The sequence below is a fragment of the Alligator mississippiensis genome, chromosome 11 (genome assembly GCF_030867095.1).
Source record: "Alligator mississippiensis isolate rAllMis1 chromosome 11, rAllMis1, whole genome shotgun sequence".
In the NCBI taxonomy this organism is placed as follows: Eukaryota; Metazoa; Chordata; order Crocodylia; family Alligatoridae; genus Alligator; species Alligator mississippiensis.
This window is the reverse complement of record NC_081834.1, coordinates 54,429,972-54,452,190: the sequence shown is the minus strand read 5'-3', so window position 1 is coordinate 54,452,190 and position 22,219 is coordinate 54,429,972. Positions and strand designations below refer to the sequence as shown.

General features: G+C 49.6%; 2 protein-coding genes across 2 annotated transcripts; one reads left to right on the top strand and one right to left on the bottom strand.

Moving 5' to 3' along the window:
• Positions 1-398: 398 nt before the first annotated feature.
• Positions 399-1,364, top strand: LOC132243693 (olfactory receptor 2G3-like). Its single transcript, XM_059714085.1, has one exon. It carries the CDS (start codon positions 399-401, stop codon positions 1,362-1,364), a length of 966 nt encoding a protein of 321 aa, XP_059570068.1.
• A 14,736-nt stretch (positions 1,365-16,100) lies between these two features.
• Positions 16,101-17,748, bottom strand: LOC132243692 (putative olfactory receptor 2B8). The gene is made up of 2 exons (XM_059714084.1): positions 17,722-17,748; positions 16,101-17,069 (listed from the first exon to the last, which is right to left on the bottom strand). Exons 1-2 carry the CDS (start codon positions 17,746-17,748, stop codon positions 16,101-16,103), a joined length of 996 nt encoding a protein of 331 aa, XP_059570067.1.
• Between the last annotated feature and the right edge of the window lie 4,471 nt (positions 17,749-22,219).

Sequence of the window (22,219 nt, the reverse complement as noted above, 5' to 3'; positions counted from 1 at the left end):
AGCATGGGGGCCCTGGTTGCTACCACAGCCAGAGCAGTGGGGAGCATTGCTACTCGCTAAGGGCTCAGGGACTGCAAACTAAGCCTCTGTAGGCCACATGTAGTAAGTACTCAAGCTATAAAATCGACAGCCCCGTTGTAGACATCCTAACATCATCTCTTATACCTGCCACCATTTCCTAGTCATGGATTCAACAGTGCTACCAAGCACACAAACCCACCCTTCCAGCCTTTTCCAGACCCACTCACTGGGGTGTAGCTACTACCTGTTCACGGAATTGCACAGCCCTCCAGGATTCACGTGCACCAGACACTGCCAGTCACTCTCTGATACCTGTTATCACCAACCTCCTGCCCAAAGGTTCTTTGTCACATTTGCTCTTTATGTACCAACAGGTGATGCACAGCAAAGCAGCATGGGAGAAGCAGAATAAAGGAAACCAGAGTACTGCTGAGGAATTCATCCTGCTGGGGTTGTCTGGTCAACCACAGTTGGAGCTGTTGCTGTTTATGCTTGTTTTAATAAGCTACATTATAACACTGCTTGGGAATTTCACCATTATTGCCGTCTCCCAGCTGGACCCCCGCCTCCACACACCCATGTACTTCTTCCTCAGCAACCTCTCCTTCCTTGACATCTGCTACACCAGCAGCCTTGGCCCCCAGTTGCTGGTGAACTTCCACAGTACGTGCAAGGCCATCTCCTGGGGCAGCTGTGTGGCCCAGCTCTACATCTCTCTTGGACTGGGATCCACAGAGTGCTTCCTGCTGGCAGTCATGGCCTATGATCGCTACGCTGCTGTCTGCCAGCCTCTGCGCTATGCAACAATAATGAGCCGTCGCCTCTGCCTGCTCATGGCTTCCAGCTCCTGGCTCAGTGGTATGGGCACCTCACTGGTACAAACAGTGCTAACTCTGCAGGTGCCCCGGTGTGGCCAGAACCATATTGATCACCTCTTCTTTGAGGTGCCCGCAGTGCTCACGTTGGCCTGCACTGACATTTCTTTCAATGAGGCTGAGCTATTTTCTGTCGGTGTGATCGTCCTGGTGGTGCCTGTAAGTCTCATCCTGGTCTCCTACGGCTACATTGGTGCTGCTGTGTTGAGGATCCGCTCAGCTGAGGGCAGGCGCAAGGCCTTCAGCACCTGCACCTCCCACCTGACTGTGGTGTCAATCTTCTATGGCCCCGGCATCTACGCATACCTGCAGCCTCCCTCCAAGGGTCAGAGCAAGATAGTCTCCCTGTTCTACACAATGGTCACCCCAATGCTGAACCCCCTGATCTACACACTGAGGAACAAGGAGGTACATGGGGCCCTGAGGAGGCTGCTTCAGAGAAAGCCAGACCTTACAGGTTGGGCTTAGTCAGTTGACCTGGAACCCTGTGTTCCCCATGCCTCCTGGAGCATTTCCCTTCCTTCCATTTCTAGCCCCAAAATATCCCATTTCTTTTTACTCTTTTCAATCCTTCAGGTCTCTTCTATCTCCTGTGACTGATTATATGAAAAATCAGGAGATTAGCCAAAGACTTGATTTTCACCTAAAAACAAAGTTTCTTCCCCCAGGACAGGAAGACATTGAACCCACAGCCTATTCTCCTTTTGATGTGACTGTGGCAGATTGCATAGGGTGCCTGCCAGTTTAAGGGGAGAAGCAGCTGATGTAGCAGCCTGTAGGTGGGTCCAGAGCTGATTACGGGATTATCTGACCCAGAGATGCCACAGAGGGTGGCTAGGGCTGTTTAGAAATCTGATCCAGGAGGAGGGCTGAGCTTAAGGCAAATATAAACCCAGGCCTTGAGCAGGGCTGGCAGTAAGATCTTGGACCTGGTTAAGAGAACACCTCAGCAGCATGACTTTAGCTCTAGAAGGAAACATTTGAAGCATTCTGGAGGTTTGGGAAGGAACTAAATGTGTGGAAGAAAGTTCCTAGAGATCAAGGAAGGGGTCCATGTGAGCCCAGAAAGCGGGACCAAGAGTTTAGGACCTATGTGTGCTCTGGGTAAACCCAGAAGGAGGAACCCAGTATCTAATATTAGATACATCCAACTAGAAATGTCTGGTTCAGTGCTCTCCATGTATTTTGTCACTGTCAGGGACAGGATGTTGGGCTGAATGGAACATTAGTCCAGCCCAGTATGGCACTTGTCATGTTATTATGTTATGTTGTCAAGTTGGAAGGGACATCAGAGTCATTCAAGGTCATCTGGTCCAAATGCCTGAATGAATGCATGAATGTTACTTTTAATCATCCATGTCTAATGGCACTTATCCAGCCTGTGCTTCAAAACCCCCAAAGGAGAAGACCTCAAAACTTCTCTGGCCAGTCTATTCCATGTACAGTTGTATGTATTGATCTCATTCTGTTGTTCCTAGTGCAGCTGTAACTGTTCTAGCCCCACCCCACAACCTCAAATCCCTGTAAGGCTGAGAGGGAGCCAAGGCCTTGGCATCCAGTTTCCAGAACAGGAGCCCTAACTAATAGGCCATTACACAAAAGGTGAGTAGCAGTTCCACTGCTGCCTTCAGCTAAAATTGGATCACAGAAGCCTAAAGCAGGTGAGGAATCCAGCTATTTTGTGGCTTTTGCACAGTCAAATGCAATTACTTTTGGGGACATTCAGAGTTTAACCCTGCAAGTGGGACTAGGTGGACCTAGAGGCAATATAGGATGTCTGACTCCATCTGTTCCCCCGCCCATGTTTCTGTTCTTTTGAGACTCCTTCATCAGCTACCCATTTAAGAGGCAACAAACCAATCTTTTATTGGCTCTGTAACTGCTCTACCTTCAGAACAAATCTAAAGCACAGTCCCTCAGAACCAGCATCACCCTGTTATGAGGACCCTCAGTACCAAGGCTTGATTTTGAGTAAGGGACCTGGAGACAATGCAAACATTTCTGTCCATGCACTGCTGGCAGGCAGGGGTGTCCTAAGTCTGTCTCAGCTGGATCAGCCTCCTTAGAAGCAACTGACATTGTTGATGGGAGAATTAGAAATGCCAGCCAAGCCCAGGGAAAAGTGTGTATGAGAGAGTGAGAAATTAAGACATAGGAGAGTGAGAAACTAAGCTGTAAGTAAGCAATGGCTGGATAGCTGCCAGCCAAGGAATACAGGGGAGAAACACGGAGATGGATGGGTATTTATAAAAGAAGAGAGAGTGGTAGATAATAAAAAACAAAAACAAGTGCAAGAGACAAATCAGTTGAAAGATATAGAAAGAGAGAACTGAAATGGTGGGTAAATGGGAACAAAAAGTTGGAGAAAGAAAGATATTTTGTGTATAGATCAATGAATCGATACACAGAAAGGATCTAGGGGGATAAAGAAAACTAGATGGATAGAAGGATATGGTAGGGGAGAAAGAATTGGATTAAAAAAATTGGTTGATGGAGACAGTGATGAGTGGCAGGACACAAGTGGAAACAGAGAGAAAAGGATGGATAGGAGTATACAGAGGGAGAGGAGGAAAGAGAGAAAGTAGGAAACAAATTGGGAGATAGAAATATGCAGAGAGCTAAAGATCATGAGTTGGAAAGGTCTTCTAATGGGGAGTGGATGCAGGAGTGCATGGTCTGTCTGCTTGGCCGTGTACCCTGCCGTAGCCTAGCCCTGCTCTCTTGGGGCTCACAGACCTGGTCTCTGTCCCGTAGAGACAGAGGCTCAGCTCTGAAGCCCCATGTCTTTGGTTGTGCTTGGCTCCTACCTATAGCCCACAATCCCTTTAAAGGCCATGGCTGTTGAGGGGAGGGGGCAGAGGGAAGGGGGAAGGAGAGGGTGGAGCAGATGTGAATGGAAGTTGTAGCTGTGCATGGCATTGGGCACTTGGCTGGGAGCAGGCATGGAGCCCGGGGGAGCTGCATCCCAAATACAGCATGAGACTCCTGCAACTGTGGGACTGCCCGAGGGAGCGCCGGGAAAGTGACCTCTCACCCGCGGGCTTTTCCCACATCCGGTCACAGCGCTGTGCGGAGCATATGGGTCCTGCCCCACCACAGGCTCTCCCCTGGCTCCAGGTCTCATTTCTCAGCCCTGAGGCCTGCCTTTGTGCTTGTAAAAGCAACCCAGGCCCCGCAGCAGGTGGAGAGCTGTCAAGCCCTGTCATTTAAAACAGGAGTGGAAGGGCGAGGAGAGGGGTTGGTAAAACAGTGTGCGTGACCAGAGATCCCTTTTGTTGAGGGCACTAAATACAGCCACCAGCACCGTGGTGGCTGACTGCACACCACTGCCGGCAGGAGAGAAGCTTGCACTGTCTTATGTGTCGCTGCCACCCTGGGTACCAAGATGCTCTGCTGTCTCTTGTCTTTACATGACTGTGAGATGGGCTGGGAAAGCTGTTAGCATGTTTCCCTGGTTTGAGTGCAGGGCTGAAAACGATGTGCAGCAGAGCTGTGTGGACGTGAGAATGAGGAGCTGGGTGTGGGAGGGAAGTGGGATCTGGAGGGTGCAGCTGAGAGTCGGACCCTGGGAATCTCCCTTGTGTGAGAGGAGAGTGGAGTTGAATGGTTAAAGCAGTGCAGAGATGGGAAGCCAGGCTCCTGGGCTCTTTTCATTGCTTAGGTATCTGTTCTGTGTAAAAAGGCCCCTACCTGTTACCAGAGTGGGAATGGTTGTCCAGGGGTATCCAGCCCTTCTTCCCTCCATCACCACCTCACTCCACCTTGCCCTCCCTTACCTTTTGTGTGTTTGCCAGTGCATCCTGTCCCCGGTAAAAGCTCCTATCCCCCTAGTGCTGATTCCCCACTCCACTCTCACTTTCTTCCACTTCATCTCTTTTTCTCTTCTCCCTGTGGCCCTGTGGTGATGTCTGAGGCAAACTCACCTGCAGGGGAACCTGAAGGAACATAGTCATGGGGTCCAGGTCCAGGCAGCACCTGATGACCCAGGGGCGGAAATAGATGGGTCATATGTAAGTGAGCCCTATACAAGCCCAAACCTCAGGCCAGGGTGGCCATCTGGGTGTGGAAGCCTCCAGGGATGGGACCTTCTCTGAGAGGTGTCAGGACCAGAGCCCAGACTGCAGGGAGATGACTCAGATGTCAACCCTGAGTGAAGAGAAGCTGGGGATTTGCTTAGGAAGCAAGCTGAGCACCCTGGGCACTTTCTGTTTTGTTTGGTTTTGTTTTCTACTTGGAGCCCACCACCTAGGGGCATGGGGAGCCCTGTACTGGACAGTCCTTTGAACCAGGCGGGTGCTTGTATTTTGTAGTTCTTGTGTTCCCCAGGGAGCTGGGTTGTGGTTGTAGGGGAGGTGGAGACCCCTGAAAGTGGGTGACTGGGTACACCCTGAACTTGAAATTACACCAAGTGGACAAGGGATAAGGGCTAGAGTAGGTTCTGTGGCCACACGAGGCTGAGCTTGCCTAGACTGTAAGGCAGGAGCTGGCAGGAAAAAAACAGACTTAAGGCTGCTAGCTGCCTACGTGGCGGATTTTGTGGTTGCTGGACCTGAGATCACGGGGTGTGGCCGGAGCTGAGCCAGGAGCTTGCAGCCCCGAATCGAGGGCCCTGAGCTAAAGGGCTCAGGAAGAGTAAAACTGGGACAAGTCTAGGGGTGGGGGATGGACCTTAAAGCAGAGGTGGCCTGCCTCTTCAAAAGTGTGCCTTGCCTGCCGTGCAGCCTCCCCTATTAATTTTGATATGAAGATGTGGTGGGCGAAACTACTAAATATGGGGGAGACTGGAAGTATAGGCACTAATAGGCCTCTAGAGGTGGGTAGCCTGTAGCAGCACCCTTACGCAGCATATACTGTGATCAATATGTACACTAATGTTGGTACTGCCCTGCAGTAGAACAGGTTATCAGCTGCATCCAGTTTTGCCCAGGGTGCGCTGTGTCTTTTCCCTGTGTTGTACTGCTGCCCACCTCTTCAGCACCCCACCTCTACAGCCCCCCATTTGCTGTCTCTCCTCTCCTAGAGGAGGGCCCTACCATCACCAACAAATTCAGCCCCATGCTCTTGCACCCCGGGTGTTAGGTTTAGGAATCAGCTGCTTGTACCACAAAGAGCAGAGGTGGTGGCAGCAGGCATCTTGGAAACTGAGGAGGGGACTAACAGCCCATGGCAGCCTGCGGCACTAAAGGGTTGCCGATCCCTGGTTCAGTAGAATATGTGCTGCACTACCTGGCCAATCAATCAACTGACAGCAAAGCTTGTTGGATTCTGGGTTTCTGGCCACTGATCTAGTGTCCAGAGGTACTAAGTAATAAACTAGGCAGCCAATACTGTACTGTTTTATGGATTTGGTACTAGTCCATTTGGCCTGAAAATGTGCATAAGGAGGGGTGTGGAGTACTGGGCTAGGTGGCCAGTGATGTCTCGCAGACATTTTGGATCCCCAAACCTGTCTGATGCCTGAGCTGCATCAAAGATAGCAGATTAGGCTAGCTGGTTTGTAACGTTTGGCTAAGGTGGGAGGTCAGGTCATTGACCTGAGTACGCTGGTGTTCTGGCCTGGGCTGGATTTTCCTTTCTCCCTGTTTCAGCCCTGTCAGGAAAGCCCTGGGCTGTGTGTGACTTTCCCTTGAGTGACTTTGGGGAGGCTCCATGCTGGGCCCTCCCTCACCTGACTTCAACAAAGGAGATTTCATTGGATGCCTTGCATAAGCAGCCCCAGCAAAGGAGCGCCTGACTCCTCATTAGGCCTCAGGTTGTAGTATGATGGGCATTGTTAACATCTTGGCACCTGCTCTGCCTGGCAACAATTGAGATAGGATCTGGGTCTTATTAAAAACATGTCCTGTTTGTGCTGCAGCCTCTGAGAAGCCCCATGGAAAGTGGAGGCAGATCATTAAGAAGTTTTTGTGCGCAGTTCAGAAATGAACTGAAGTGAGTTCAGAGGGAACCCAACTGAATGCAAGTTCAAGGCATAGGAGAGGAGGCAGGTCTGGAGAAATGAACGGGAATATAGAATTGCCCTAGCTGGGTGTGGCCAGCGTCCTTCTAGTCCCGTGTGCAGTTAGGACCCCCACAGCTTCAGAGTGACGTAACTGGTGGACAGGTGTGGTGTGTTCTGCTTTTAGGAGGAGTTATTTACTTATCAACATGAGTCAGTAAGTAATTCATATATGAATCAGGGAATGCTGCTGCACACAAATGAATCATGCTGTCCCATGTGTCTTTCTTCATTCATCCAAATCTTGATCCAGTGTCACCCTTTTGGAGGAAATTGGTGATATTGCCTCATGTGTCCCACTATTGAGCCAGTTTCACCCTCCCGAAATAAGTAGGGGGAATTATCCTCTTCCTTTAAGGGGGGTGATCCCACTGAAGTCACAGGTGTTGGTTCCTGCCTCAGATTCCCCTGGTACCAACCAATTTTGGGGTAGAGCGTCCACACCTGAGTATAGGCTGGTGATCCAGACTGACTTGGATAGGCTTAAAAAGTGGGTGGATACAAACCTGATGACATTCAATACCAACAAATTTAAGATACTCCACCTTAAGAAAAAAAAAACCTGCAGCAAGCTGATAGGCTCAGCAGTGCTACACTCGCTAGCACCGTGGCCGAAAGAGACTTGGGGGTCATGATTGACCACAAGATGAACATGAGCCTGCAATCTGATGTTGCAGTTGGTAATGCAAACCAAACTCTGGCTTGCATCCATAGATGCTTCTCAAGTAAAACTCAGGATGTCATCCTCCCACTGTACTCGGCCTTGGTGGGGCCACAGCTGGAGTACTGCATCTACTTCTGGGCTTCACAATTCAAGGAGGATGTTGAGAAGCTTGAGTGAGTCCAGAGGAGAGCCATGTGCATGATCAGAGGGCAAGAAAACAGGCCTCATGAAGAGAGGCTGAGAGCCATGGGACTCTTCAGTCTGGAAAAGCGCAGGCCCGGGGGTGACCTGGTGGCAGTTTATAGTACATCAGGGCTGTGCATCAGGATCTGGGGAAACACCTATTCACCAGAGTGCCCCAGGGGATGACAAGGTCCAACAGTCACAAACTCCTCCAAGAACGTTTTAAGCTGGACTTAAGGAAAAACTTCTTTACTGTCCGAGTCCCCAGGTCCTGGAATACACTGCCTCCAAAGGTGGTGCAAGCACCTACTCTGGACTCCTTTAAGAAATGTTTGGACGTTTATCTTACTGGGATCATTTGACTCTAGCTGACTTCCTGCCCCTGGAGCAGGAGGCTGGACTCAATGATCTCCAAGGTCCCTTCTAGCCCTAGCCATGTCCAGACAAGCCCCCATGTGTCTCTTAAAGTGACTCAAACTCATTTGAGACACTACAAGGGGCACATGCAGGAATGAGAAAATGTTCCCCGTGCTGCAAATCTGCAGCGCAGGGTCAAAATTAGACCCCTGGGTATCCAGGGGTCAAAAAATCCCACAGAGAAAAAAGTGGGGCAGGGCACAGTCCTGGACCATGCCCTGAGGCAACCAGAGGCTGGGTCCTCCACAGAGATGCTCTGGCTGCCAGAGCGTCTCTATGGTTGGCCCTCACCCTGGTGCTAAAGCACACTGCCTTCCCCTGCAGGGCAGGCAGCGTGCCAGCCACAGGGACCTGGACCCAGGCTCCAGTGCTGTTAGTAAAGGGGGGGGCTGGAGGTGGGGGGAGGGGACCATGGGGGAGACCCCCGCCGGTTCCACCTGCTCCCCCATTCCCCCGGGTCCCTGCCCCACCTGGCCCCATCCCCCCCAGCCCCCTAATCCCCCCCCCCGATCCCTTCCCTGCCTGGCCCCATCCCCCAGCCCTGCCCTACCCACCCCAGCATCCCAGCAATTAAAAAAAACAAACCCCCCCAGCACTCACCAGCAGTTCCAGCTGCCATCAGGATCACTGGGGCCCCCCACCCAGTGCGGGGCCAGGTGACAGCCCCAGCCCAGGCCCCACTGCCCCCTGCTGCATGGTGGGGAGGAGGGTGGGCTCTGCCAGAAGGCCCCAGAGCCCCTGCTACTGCAATAGCTAGAGGCTTTCTTTTTTATTTTTTTTTAAGTGCTGGAGACTGGGAGGGGGGCATCCATTGGGGGGCTAGGGGTGCAAGTGGGAGATGGCGCCTGGCAGGGCAGCCTTTGTGGGGCTGGGGGAGCAGGGGGGGATGGGGATGGGTGGGGCAGCCATCGGGGGGGGGGGCCTGCAGGAACCGGTGGGGAATGTGGCCAGGCAGGGCAGCAATCCAGGGGGCTGTGGGAGGACGTGGGGGTGGGGCTGTGGCCCCTGTGCAGGGGGTGGGGGTGTATAACCTATAGCAAAATGTATAGGTATTTAGAATTCACTTTATTATGATGATAGAGACACTGGTAGGCTTCCAAATTGCGTTAACACTGTAGATATATCAATAAAACATTGCTCGACTGATTCTCTCTCTCTCTCTCTCTCTCTCTCTCTCTCTCTCTCTCTCTCTCTCTCTCTGTATGTGTGTGTGTGTGTGTGTGTATGTATGTATATATATATATATATATATATATATATTTATATATATAGTGGTCTTTTGTTTTAATTGTGGAGGAACATGGGTATTTTACAGAGTCACTTTGGGATTTTTTTATCAAGGATTTTTCAGTTTTCAATTAGAGAACACCAGAATTCCTGCTAGGGAGGCCAGTGGCAGGACCCTACCTACTCAGAGCTGGCACCTTGGACCCAGCTGGAGGATGCTGACCTCCTGGCCAGCTAGGGCCAGGAGGACATGCTTTGACAGTTCAAAGCAGGCCACCACACCTGGAACATGTTCCGGGTGATAGCTGCCCAGATGGCTGGGCAGGGGGCACACATGGCAGTAGTGCTGCACAAAGGCCAACTCTGCAGCCACAGCCCACTGGCAGCTGGCGTAGAGGGACAGATGTCTCTACTGGCTGTGCAATCCCCATCTGGGTCTGGCAGGTGGGCAGCAGGTCACAGCCAGGAAGCAGCCCCCACTGCCAGACTGCTGCAGTGGGTAGAGGGTTCAGGGAACTCTCAGGGCTGCTTCAGCAGTCCAGCTGGCACAAGGGGTAGTGTCTCCAGGTAGCAATTGGCTGGGCCGCAGTGTAGCAGGAACTGAACTAATGTAGCTGATGTTAACATAGAGTGTATTAATAGTAAGATGTAGCCATGTTAGTCTTGTCCTGTAAGCTACTTGTAAACTCCATTTTGTATCCTTCTGCTTGACATAAGTGAATGAATTCTGCATAGCCTTTATGTATGTGTGTAAAAGGGTGACTGGTGAGAGAATGGCATAGAGATGGGAGAAGAAGATTTAACTGTTTATGTACGCAGCAAGGTGCCAAATGTAAGTTACGGGTCAGCAAACTAATTAATGAATGGCTGAAGAATCCCTTTTAGGCCTAGGGCACAAAGAATATAACAAGGAGAAGGAATGCACCCATCCTGCCAGATGGGCAGCAAGAACACTCCAAGGCTGAGATAAGCTGAAGACAAAAGAAAAACAACTGCAAAAACAGAAGCTGAGTATGGAAAATCCCAAAGTACCGAAACAAAGGATGCCAACCCCTATAAAAGAAGACTTTGAAAATGCCAAGTTGGGTGAGTCTCTCTCTCTCTACTGCTGTTTTGTCAGCACACAGATGCGTCTGTTCACCCTGCTCCAAGCTGCTGTCTCCAAGTTGCTATCTCCAAGATCTTTCTCCAAGCTGCTATCTTCTAATATCATCATCTACTCAATAAGCTGAGGTTGGCCACCCTGTGCTGATATTGAGCAGCTATTGCTGGTAACTATATCTGATGTATGTGGTTGTTTTGTGTATAAGTGTGTCTGTGTGTAATGATGTGCATAATAATTTGTGTGTGTTTGTATGAATGGTGTGTTCAAACTTCCACATCTAATTCATGTAATCAATAAACACAGCACTTTGTCTTATCCCCCCTTATCAGGTCTTGCTTTTGATTTGGGCAATTGGCAATTTGAGTAACACCCGGAGCTCCTGAGAGTGAGTAGCCCTGCTACTTGGCAGGGCAGTTTTTTGCACTGATGGGGCCAGGACAGGCCAGCTTTTTATGCTGCTGGGGACAGCACAGGTACTGGCTCCCAGCTCTAGCTTCCCCTGGCTGCAGACCCAGGAGGAGCCAGGCAGGGTTATTTTGCCCCAGGTGGCACAATTTGCCCCACACCAAAGTGCATGTCTGGGCACGTGCACTGAGGCAAAAAGCCCCTCCTCAAATTTGCACCACTTCTATATGAGCTACTGCAAGCGCACGTTTGCATGTGTAGATGCTCCCCTAATGTCTATGAACTCAATGAAGGGTGACCACCGTGATTCTTCCATGGGTAAGCAGGGAGCATCAAGGGATCTGAAGGCTGAGGACCCAGGAAATGGATGCAGAAATAGGGCAGGAAGAAGTAAGGAGCCAGGAGGGATGTTGTGAACTAGAGGACAGGGGTGTGGTGAGGCATGAGGGAGGCTGTCCCTCCCTGAGACTTGGGGAGCAAAGCAACACACTGCAAAAGTTACAATTTGTTTAAGTCCCATGATTTTTGCACGCCTCAATATTGTGAATACTTGTTTTTCAGTATCACTTTGGCACTTTGGGGCGATATAGCTAATTGCAGTGGTTCCCAACCTTTTTTAGACCATGGACTGGCAAACCGCAGACCGGAAGCGACTAGTGTACTTTTATACTTTTATACTCTGTATAAAAAAGGGTTGGCTACCGGTCTGCAGTATGCCGGCCACTTCTGGACTTCTGGTCCGGCACCTAACCCTCCAGTGGAGTGGCAGTCATCCCTTCACGGCCCAGCACTGAGCTACAGTCCGGGGGTTGGTAACCTCTGTCTTTTTGGACCAATTGCCTATTTCGAAGAAAATAAGACAAGATTTTCAATGCAGGATGTTCGTTAGGTCTTGCATTCAAAAGTGTGTCTAACTTTATTCTAGTCATGCAGATAGACCAATACAAGATGAAAGCATAAACATTTCCATGCCTCTTGCATAATTCCCGGACCTTTGTGCCTACAAAATCACGTTACGCTACCATGATTATGAGACAATGTTGGCAATCATGAATAAACAAGCATATTTTTACTCTTTGGGGATGTGGAGTAGAGTCTGAATTTAAAAAACCCACTCTGGCCTGAGGGCTTAGAAAGCAAAAAACAAAGCAAAGACTGCAGAAGTTACAATATACTTAAGTCTCATGATTTTTGCCAAACTCAATGTTGTGAATACTTGATTTTCAGTATGACCTGGGTACTCTCTGTTTTTGGCCACCTTGAATCATCAAACATGTGCATCTATGTCTATGTGACCACTGCAGTGCCTCTTGAAAAAAATCTTTCCATTGATCTTTAGATATGTTTTGAAGGTAGAGCAGTTACAGAACCAATGAGAGACTGGTTTGTTGCCTCTTTATTTGGTGATGGAGTCTCTAGTCCTCCAAAAGAACAGAAACAGGGGATGGGAAACAGAAACAGACAGCCTATGTTGCTTCTAGTTCCACTTAGTCCCACTTGCATAGTTAAATTCTGCATGTCCCCAAAAGTGACTGTATTTCACTCTTTCCAAAAACCACAAAATAGCTGGATCCCTCACCTGCTTCAGGTTGCTGTGATCCAGTTTCAGCTGTGGGCAGCGGTGGCTGAGCTTTGTGTAATGGCCTATTAGTGAGGGCACCTGTTCTGGAAATTGGAGGCCAAGGCTTTAGCTCCCCCTCAGCCTTGCAGGGATTTGAGGCTACAGAATTAACTCAACACAGATAAATGTAAGTAGAATAGAGTGCTTGGAGAAGTTGTGGGATCTCCTTCTTTGGAAGTTTTGAAGCACAGGCTGGATAAGTATCATTAGACAGGGCTGATTAAGAAGTAACATTCAAGCATTCATTCAGGTGCTTGGACCAGATGACCTTGGGTGACTTGAATGCCCTTTCCAACTTGACAACATAGCATAAGAACATGACGAGTGCCATACTGGGCTGGACTAATGGTCTATTTAGCCCAACATCCTGTTTCCAACAGTGGCAGAAGTGGGTGCTATAAAGGGAGAGCATTGAACCAGACATTTCTAGTTGGATGTATCTAATATTAAATAACCTCCATGGCATTTATTGGTTTACAGCTGCCAATGGTCCCATTCAATAGCCATCAATCATCCATGAAACTCTCCAGTCTCTTCTTGAACCTATTTTATCTGCCTCCACGAACTCCTGTGCAAAGAATTCCAAGTTATCTTCAGAGTGCATAAAAAGGTACTTTCTCTTATTAATTGTAAACCTGTCACCTGCTGATTTCATCAGGTGTCTTTTCCTTTTAGTGTTCTGGGACATGGTGACCAACAGTTCCCTGTTCACTTGAACCATACTCCTCATGATTTTATAGACCTCTACCATAACCCTGCCTTAGCCTTCTACTTTCCATACTGAAAGCCTCTGAGTCTAAGATTCTCACCTCCCAGTTCTCAGAATAGTGCCAGAAGCCCCAGACCATGGCCTATGCAAAGCTGAGAGCACCACCCCTCCTGCTGAAACTAGCTGACTGTGAGAAAAAGGATGCAAGAGTCATACAACTAGAAGAACATGCAAGAGGGAGCCTGATTTTGTATCTGCAGGAGGAGGTCCTTGGGCTTGGAGAAAAGGAGTCCTGGTTCTGCCCCTGACATTGATTATGCTCATTGCATTTAATGGTCTTTGGATAAAATGAATAAACAACATTGGGAGCACAGTAGATGTGCTTTTTGCAGACACAGCTTTGGGCTCCAGGACTCTTGCAACCTTTTCCTCTCTGTAAGCCGGCTGTACCTGGAGGAGCAGAGAATCTTCTCAGCTCTGCCCACTTCACATTCAGATGACCAGAACACTTTGCAGGGCAGTGGCAGATGTGGGTCCAGATCCCCCTGAGGTTAAGTTGAGGCCTCTTTTAACACTAATGCCCTCCTTATTGCTTTTGCACAATATGTCAGGAAGAAAATGAAGGACCAAATAAGATCAGCCTATGGTATGTGGTAGCTAGCTGTGGATATGTTAAAAAAAAACATATTGCCCAGGCTGAAGTAGAGTTCCAGCTCTGCTGAGAGGCCTGGTGTGAGGTCATGCCACAAATGCACATAGTCACTGTCACAGGGTACCATCTCCAAAGGTCACCATGAAGCCCCTGGAAGCCAAAAAAAAATGTCCTTTTACCCTATTCTATGGGCAATTGGCCCTTCTCACTTGCCACGCCTTGATAATTAATGGTTATTTAAGATGCAGGAGGCTGCCCTGGTCTTAATTCAATGATCACCTGGTGTTTGTGGTCTGCACTCTATGGGCTAATTGCATAGCTCCGATCTGTCCCTATTCCATGCCCCAAGCCTCACAGATGTCATCCTCATTGCCGTTCTCTCATTACACACACAAGCCTCCCCTGGGCCCTTAGAGCTCTTGGTGTTTCCCTCAGCCCTTCCCTGGGATGCCATACCCCTTAGTCTCTCATTTGGCCCCTGTCTGGGCCCTCAGGACCCTCAGTTTCTCACTTGGCCCCTCTCTTAGCTTCCAGGTTCCTTGGTCTCTTCCTGGACACTTTTAGTCCCACACATTCCTGGCCTCTCTCCAGGCCTCTGGACCTGTCTGCTCTCATATTTTCCTGGCTCCTTGCTGGACCTCTGATCCCACTCTTTCCCCGCAGCCTCTGGACACTTCTGGACTTACTTCTGGTTTTACTTTCTCTCAGCTCCAGCTCTTCCTGCTGGGTACGCTCTCAGCCTCAGGGTCCTGTTCTCAATTTCTCCTTTGGACCCTCCCCAACTCGAGTGGCACCACCTTAGCCATTGTCATTTTGGGCCACAGTCTCCTCGATCCTGTTCCTTTCAGGCTGTGGCCATACATGGACCTTTTCCCTATCCATTCCAAGGTCCTGGCCCTGCCTCAGGCCAATTGAGATCTCCAGGCTTCTTCAGGTCTGGCAGGCTCTGCAGTGGTCTCTCCTGGACTTTTTGACCCCTCTTGGGCCCTGGCCCTGCATGGGTCCATTGAGATTTCTGCTCCTTCTAACTGGCCTCCTCTTTGGGCCCTAGGACCACCGAAACCTCCTTCCAGTGCTTTTTTCTCAGGATGTGCTCCCCTAGCCTTTCCCCACCAAAAGGTAACCCATAAGGCAATGGGGGATGGTGTTTTTGGGTGCCTTATACTTGCCCTTCCCTGGAATTTGCCATCAGTGGTACTGTCTAGAAGCAACACTGCCACAAGCCTCCCAGTTCTGGCTATCTTTGCCCATCCTGGTCTGTAAGACTCCAGCCTCACCCATCTTGAGCTACAGACTCCCAGGCCTGCTGGCCCTAGTTCAGTCTCTTTACCTTGGGCTCCCCTGGTTCTTTCATCCTCCGGTCCCTCTGGACCCCCCAGACTCTTCAATAGGTCCCTTACACTTGGCCCTGCTCTCTGGCTTGCTTACATACCTCATCAGGTCCCTCATACTTGGCCCCTGGACTCATCAGGCCTCATACTGGCAGCCTTTTTCTAGGTGTCACACCCCTCTTCAGGTCCTACATGCTTGGCCCTTCTCTCTGGGCTCACCCTGAAATGGGTCCTATATACTTGGCTCCTCTTTCTGGATTAGCCAGAGCCCACTGGCTCTTGGTCTCTCTTTCTGGGCTCATGCGGACCCCTTCCTGGGTCCCTGGGAACCTCCTCCACACTTAGTTCCTTCCCAAACCTACAGACTGCTTCAAATGCTGACTTCCTAGAGCTGCAGCCATCCTGCTGAGGTGGTGTTCTCTCAGCTGGCTCCAAAAGCTTACTGCCAGCCCTGCTCAGGGACCAGGCTTATATCTGCCTTAAGCCCAGCCCTTCTCCTGGGTTAGATGAATCCCTCCAATCAGCCCTAGCCACCTACTGCAGAATCCCTGGGTCAGATAACCCCATAATCAGCTCTGGACTCAACTGCAGGTTTCTACACCAGCTACATCTCCCCTTCAACTGGCAGGCACCCTATGCAGTCTGCCAGTACTGCATCAGAAGAACAGGCTGTGGGTCACAATTTCTTTCTGTCCTGGGAGCAGAAACTTGGTTTCTAAATGAAAATCAAGCCTTTGGCTAACTTCCTGATTTCATATAATCAGTTGCAGGAGATAGAAGAGACCTAAAGGGTTGAAGAGAGTAAAAAGAAATGGGATTTTGGGGGGCTAAAAGTGGAAGACATGGAAATGCTCCAGGAGGCATGGGGAACAGAGGGATCCAGGTCAATGAACTAAGCCCAACCTGTAAGGCCTGGCTTTCTCTGAAGCAGCCTCCTCAGGGCCCCATGTACCTCTTTGTTCCTCAGTGTGTAGATCAGGGGGTTCAGCATTGGGGTGACCATTGTGTAGAACAGGGAGACAATCTTGCCCTGACCCTTGGAGGGAGGTTGCAGGTATGTGTAGATGCCGGGGCCATAGAAAAGTGACACCACAGCCAGGTGGGAGGTGCAGGTGCTGAAGGCCTTGCGCCTGCCCTCAGCCGAGCGGATCCTCAACACAGCAGCACCAATGTAGCCGTAGGAGATGAGGATCAGGCTCACAGGCACCACCAGGAAGATCACACTAACAGAAAGCAGTTCTGCCTCATTGAAGGAAGTGTCAGTGCAGGCCAACTTGAGCAAGGCGGGCACCTCGCAGAAGATGTGATCAATATGGTTCCGACCACATCGTGGCAGCTGCATAGTTAGCACTGTCTGTGCCAGTGAATTGACCAGACCACCAAACCAGGATCCAGCAGCCATAAGCAGGCAGAGGTTTTGGCTCATAATTGCTGAGTAGTGCAGGGGCCGGCAGACAGCAGCGTAGCGATCAAAGGCCATGACTGCCAGCAGGAGGCACTCTGTGGACCCCAGGCCAAGGGAGATGTAGAGCTGGGCCACGCAGCTGCCCCAGGAAATTGACCTGCGCATGCTACGAAAGTTCACCAGCATCTGGGGGCCAACGCTGGTAGTATAGCAGATGTCAAGGAAGGAGAGGTTGCTGAGGAAGAAGTACATGGGTGTGTGGAGATGGGGGTCCAGCCGAGAGACGACAATGATGGTGACATTCCCAAGCAGCGTCATCATGTAGCTGACTAAAATGAGCACAAACAGCAACAGCTCCAACTGTGGTTGATCAGACACCCCGAGCAGGATGAATTCCTCGGCAGTACTCTGGTTTTCTTCTTTCAGGTTCTGCCATGCTGCTCTGCTATGCATCACCTGTAGGTACAGAAAAAGGAAGGGTGACAAGGACCCTTCGGGAAGGAGGTTGGTGATAACAGGTATCAGAACGTGACTGGCAGTGTCTGGTGCACGTGAATCATGGAGAGCTGTGCAGCTTAGTGAGCAGATAACAGCTACACCTGGAAAAGGCTGGAAGGCTGGGATTGTGAGTATTGTTAGCAGTTTAGACTCCATGACTAGGAAATGGTGGCAGGTCTAAGAGATGGTGTGAGACTATCTACAACAGGGCTGTCCAACCTGTGACTCATGGACTGCATTTGGCCTACAAGGGGCTCTTTTGCAGTCCCTGAGCCCTCAGCCAACAGCAACTTACTGACAACTCTGATTGCAGTAGCAGACGGGGCCTCCATGCTCCCTCTGTGGTCTGTGGCTTCTGCTTCCTGCCCCTGTCCTGGGGGATAGTAGGGCTATGCAAAGCTTCGGATCGTGATTCAGTTATGATTCAAATGATTCAGAGGCTGAATCTATAAATCTAAATGGAATCACTAGAAGGTTAATGTTTTCCAAATCAATTTGGAGCTTCCAAATCGATTCGGAAAAGATTCGGCGATTCAGCTCTACGGTATAATGTGGAATCAATGAAATATCTATAACTTTGTTGTTTTTGGTTGATTCAGATGAAACTTACAAGGATGGTAACTTCTGCTGAGGGCATGACGCCTGCCAAGGTTCAAGGTGATAGGTGCAGGGGTTTCTGGGAAACTGCACCTTAAATCCTGAAAGCAAAACTCATGTCACGTGTGTCTGTTAAGCCACAGTGGGGTCAAGATTGCAGGATTGGTAGCTCTTGCTGAGGCAAAAAAGTGTGCCAAGTTTCAAAGAGATAAGTGGAGGGGTTTCTGGGAAACTGCATCTCAAACTGCTGACAAGCAAAACTCACGACATAGGTGACAGTGTGTGTGTGTTAAGGCGCAGAGGCGTGAAAACTGCAGGGGAAGTGTGGGTTCTGGGGCCCGGCACCTCTGGCTGCAGGCAGGCAAAACTTGGACAGCTGACTCCCCAGGTACCTCTGCACTTTTACTTGCGCTGCTACTTCCCTCTCCCCCGCCCCCCTTCTCCCCCACCAGCCTGTCCCTCACCCCCTAACACCTCCATTTCCATTTTCACTGACCGGCTTTCTTGCCTGCATTGCATGCCAGGTCAGCCTCTGGCTTCTTTATTATTCCGTCCATCCAGGACCAGGAGACACACCAACTGCAGGTACTTCCTCAGCCTGACAAAAGGTTTTTCCACCCAAAAGCTTCCTAAGATATATTTTTCTTACTATTTTATTTTTTTTCATAATAAACATATAAACATAAAAACACAAGATAAGCCACCACATACCACAAGTAACATATATCCAACACAACATCTTTACTTGTTGCTGTCAATTCCTTTATAAAAAGAAAGGCTCTGTGACAGTTCTGTCTGGTACCTTTGATGCTGCTGGTGCTTGGGTGTTAAGTTATTTTAACCTGCCGTTGTTTACAGCGGTGGACCAGGCCAAGGCAGTAGGGGAGGAGAAGGCCTCATGGAGGCACACCGCTATGTTGTGCAGAGGCCCCAGTGCCAGGAAGGATGCACCTGAACACACACACAGTCCCACAAGCACCTATGTCATGAGTTTTGCCTACTCGTGGCCAGAGGTGCAGGGCCCTAGAACCCAGGCTCACCCTGCACATATATCCTTGACAGCTGGCAGGCTTTGTGGCCACAGCAGGGGCTACCACCCCTGCAGTTTTCACCCCACTGTACCTTAACACATACACAGTGTCACCTATGTCATGAGTTTTGCTTGTCAGCAGTTTGAGGTGCAGTTTCCCAGAAACCCCTGAACCTATCTCCTTGAAGCTTGGCATGCTTAGTGGGCTCAGCAAGAGCTACCACCCATGCAATTTTCATCCCACTGTGGCTTATCGGCCAAATAAAATCAGGAAAGCGATTTGGATCTCCGAATTGAATCGGCTGAATCCGAACCAGCTGAATCCGAATCTGAATCGAATAGTTGCCTTTTCTCACAGGCCTAGGGGATAGGGGGAGCAGAAGGACAGTCCATGGTGCTGAGGTCAAGGTGGGAGGCACTCAGCCCCAGCTCCTTAAGGAGCTAGACATCCTGAGTCTGATACATGCTTGTTGGTAGATTAGTATCTGGGCACATTCTTCGTTGAAAGACTTTTTACTTACAGGACCAGCTTGCACTAATACAGAATAATCCTATTTGATGATTCAGTCCTTGCCCTTTTCATGTCCTTGTCACAAGGTATTTAGCGGAATTCACAGATTTGTTCGAATCTGACTGAGCCATCCAGTGAATGCTACTGCTTTGGCCTCAAAGTTTGCAACCTCTGAGCTGTCAACTATTCACCTTAGCAACCATGCCACCCCAGCCCCTGTTGAGCCAGTGATCCATAGGTGAAGACATACTTTCATTGTAGTATAGAAGTCTGGATTTTCCTAGCCTAGAAATAAAGCAAACACTAAAAAAAGAATTACAGCCTTATTCCCCATTACTATATAGGTAAATGTTTCTGGTGGAGGGTGCTAATTTTTCAGAGGCCAGTTAGACTATAGGAAACTGGATTTAAAATGGACTCTTGGTTAGCCACAGTCCATGGTTACAGTTGTTCCCCAGCACATGTGGATATTGGTTATGGGGAACTTAGAAATTATAGAGGTCAGGCAGGCAGAATGGAGCTGCAGCTGGTATGTATGGGCATGTGTAGATGAAATGGGGGCCCTAAATTGAAGTGGTGGGATTTTAAAAACACCACTTCAATTTAGGGTGAAGTAAACCCCCGTGTTGTGTACACCCATGCCTCACCTTCCTCTCTAGCGGGTGAAGCGGTCCCTGGGCTGTAGGAGGGTGGGGGAGGGGGAGTTGGTAATTCGCTTCACGGCAGTGGCACCCCCCCCAGTGGCATTCATCCAAATGAACCTGGCTCAGGAAGTCCTGGGGGGCACCGCAGCCACGAAGGGAAGGAGCTCATGCAGGCAGGCAAGCTCCAGAAGGAAAAACAAAGATCAGGCTTGCCGCTTTTTTTTTTTCCTTTGGTGGAACTTGCCTTCCCAGGCTGCTGCCAGGCTGCCTGCACAGCCCCTGAGCCTCACTGAGCCTGTTGCTTCGCTTCATGGCTGTAGGGCAGCGAATTAAAACTTCTCAGATGTGTTTTAGTTTGCTGTGCTCCAGTGTCATTTAAGGCGCAGTATGCTGCCGAATGTTCTACAGCAGCTGGAATTAATGTTCAATACACCATGGACACATGCAAACACCAACACCATTAAAATGGTGCAAAAGCATTTAACCTGCTTTAAAGTGTTGTGCACACATGCCCCTCATTTTTTCTATACATGCCCTATGAGAAGTAAATATCTGCAAAATCTAGTGAAACTCAACCTAGCACTTGAAATATATTAAATTTCTATGTGAAAGTACATCACCTAGGCTTCCTAGGGTTGTAGTGTTCCTACAGGATAGGCTGAGAGGTGGGAGTGGAGAATAAACTGCTGTGGCCCTGCCAGTTTTGATCAGACCTGCAAAGCAAGGAGTGTGCAAGTCAAAGAACCTGGAGCAGAGTTTGGGTCTATAGAATTACATTGGTAAAAACAGGGTCCATTGCATCATCCTATTTCTAAAGCATCCATGTACACGAGTGGTTCTCAACCTTTTTTTGTACCAGGACCCATTTGTAAACATTGATGGCCAGTCCTGACCCAGTAAATAGTTTAAGTAGAAAATAGCCCCTTGGTCCTATCAGTACTCCTCACTCCTAACCCACAGCCCTCACTCCCTCCAGCCCTCCTGGTGCCACTCATTCCCAGCCCACTGCCTCCACCCCAGGCGGTGAGATTCATTGCTGCCACCAACACTGCTGAGACCCCAGCACCAACCATATCAACAGCAACGCAAGGAGTAATGGACAGGGGTGGGACTGTGCTGTTCTCACTTCCTTCTGCCTCCAGCTTTTCAGGCATTGGACCACAGGTCTACTCTGCCACCATGGCCCAGGTGCTGCCACCACTCCTCTCAGGCCACCCACATATCCCCACCATGCCTCCATCCCTCTAGGGTAGAGCTGCAGCCTGAGGGCAGTGGCAGTGGCAGCTGGGTCATGGTTTTGGGATAGAGCTGCACCCGGCATACAAGTGGCTGGCAGTGGGAGGAGGTGAAAGCAGAGTGGCCTTCATGCTGGTGGCAGTGCAGCTGGTGCGGGGGTCCCAGCAATGGCAGCATTGAGTCTTGCTGCCCCACTCTGGGCTTCTGCCTGCTGGGCTATGAAGCAGTGCCTGCTGGTACCAGTCTAGCTAGGCTGCAGAAATGTGCCTACTGTGGGTACACAAATCGGGAGGGAGGGGGGCACATACCCCCCCCCATGCCTCTCTAACATGTCGCCTATGCCCCCCCCATAAAGTGGGTCATGACCCACAGGTTGGAGGACACGGATGTAGAACTTTAACCTAAGTATGAATCCTTCTACATTTGGGTATATGATGTTATTCTTTATTTGCTAGCAATATTCTATTTTGAAAATTTCAATAAAGTTTGTTTTTGCATTCACTCCACTGGAGGACCCATTTTGCTGAGAACAGGGGCTGTCTAAAAAAAGGTCTCAAACCCCTACATGTCCTTCAGTGGCCAACAGCTATTAGTGTGCCCAGATCTAGCACTCATCATATTCTTGCTCAATCCATTCTGGTGAGTTCTGGCTTTTACCTTTCCTCCATCCTCACATCCTGTCTCATTCCTCTTTACCTCTTTACCGTGTTCTTATTTCTCTCCAGTAGCACCACTAACCTTACAGAGCTGTCAAATGAGGCAGTCTCTCAAATATAAATTGAACTGCTAGCTTTTACTTTTCCTTCATCCTCACATCCTGCCTCATTCCTCTTTATCCTGATCTCTTTGATAGCACCACTAACCTTACAGAGCTTTCAAATGAGGCAGAGTCTAAAAAATATACCGAACACCTAGAAGACAGCATAGCAAACTCCTGAGGGTATTATACTCTAAAACATGACATTTCAAGTATACACAGGATTGGAGCAGAGAAAGAGAGGAGAAATCTAAGTGACAAACCAGGTAGGCAGAAAGATTAAATGAGTTTTGTCCAGCTGCTGCATGACTTCTCTGTTCTTTTGAAATCAGC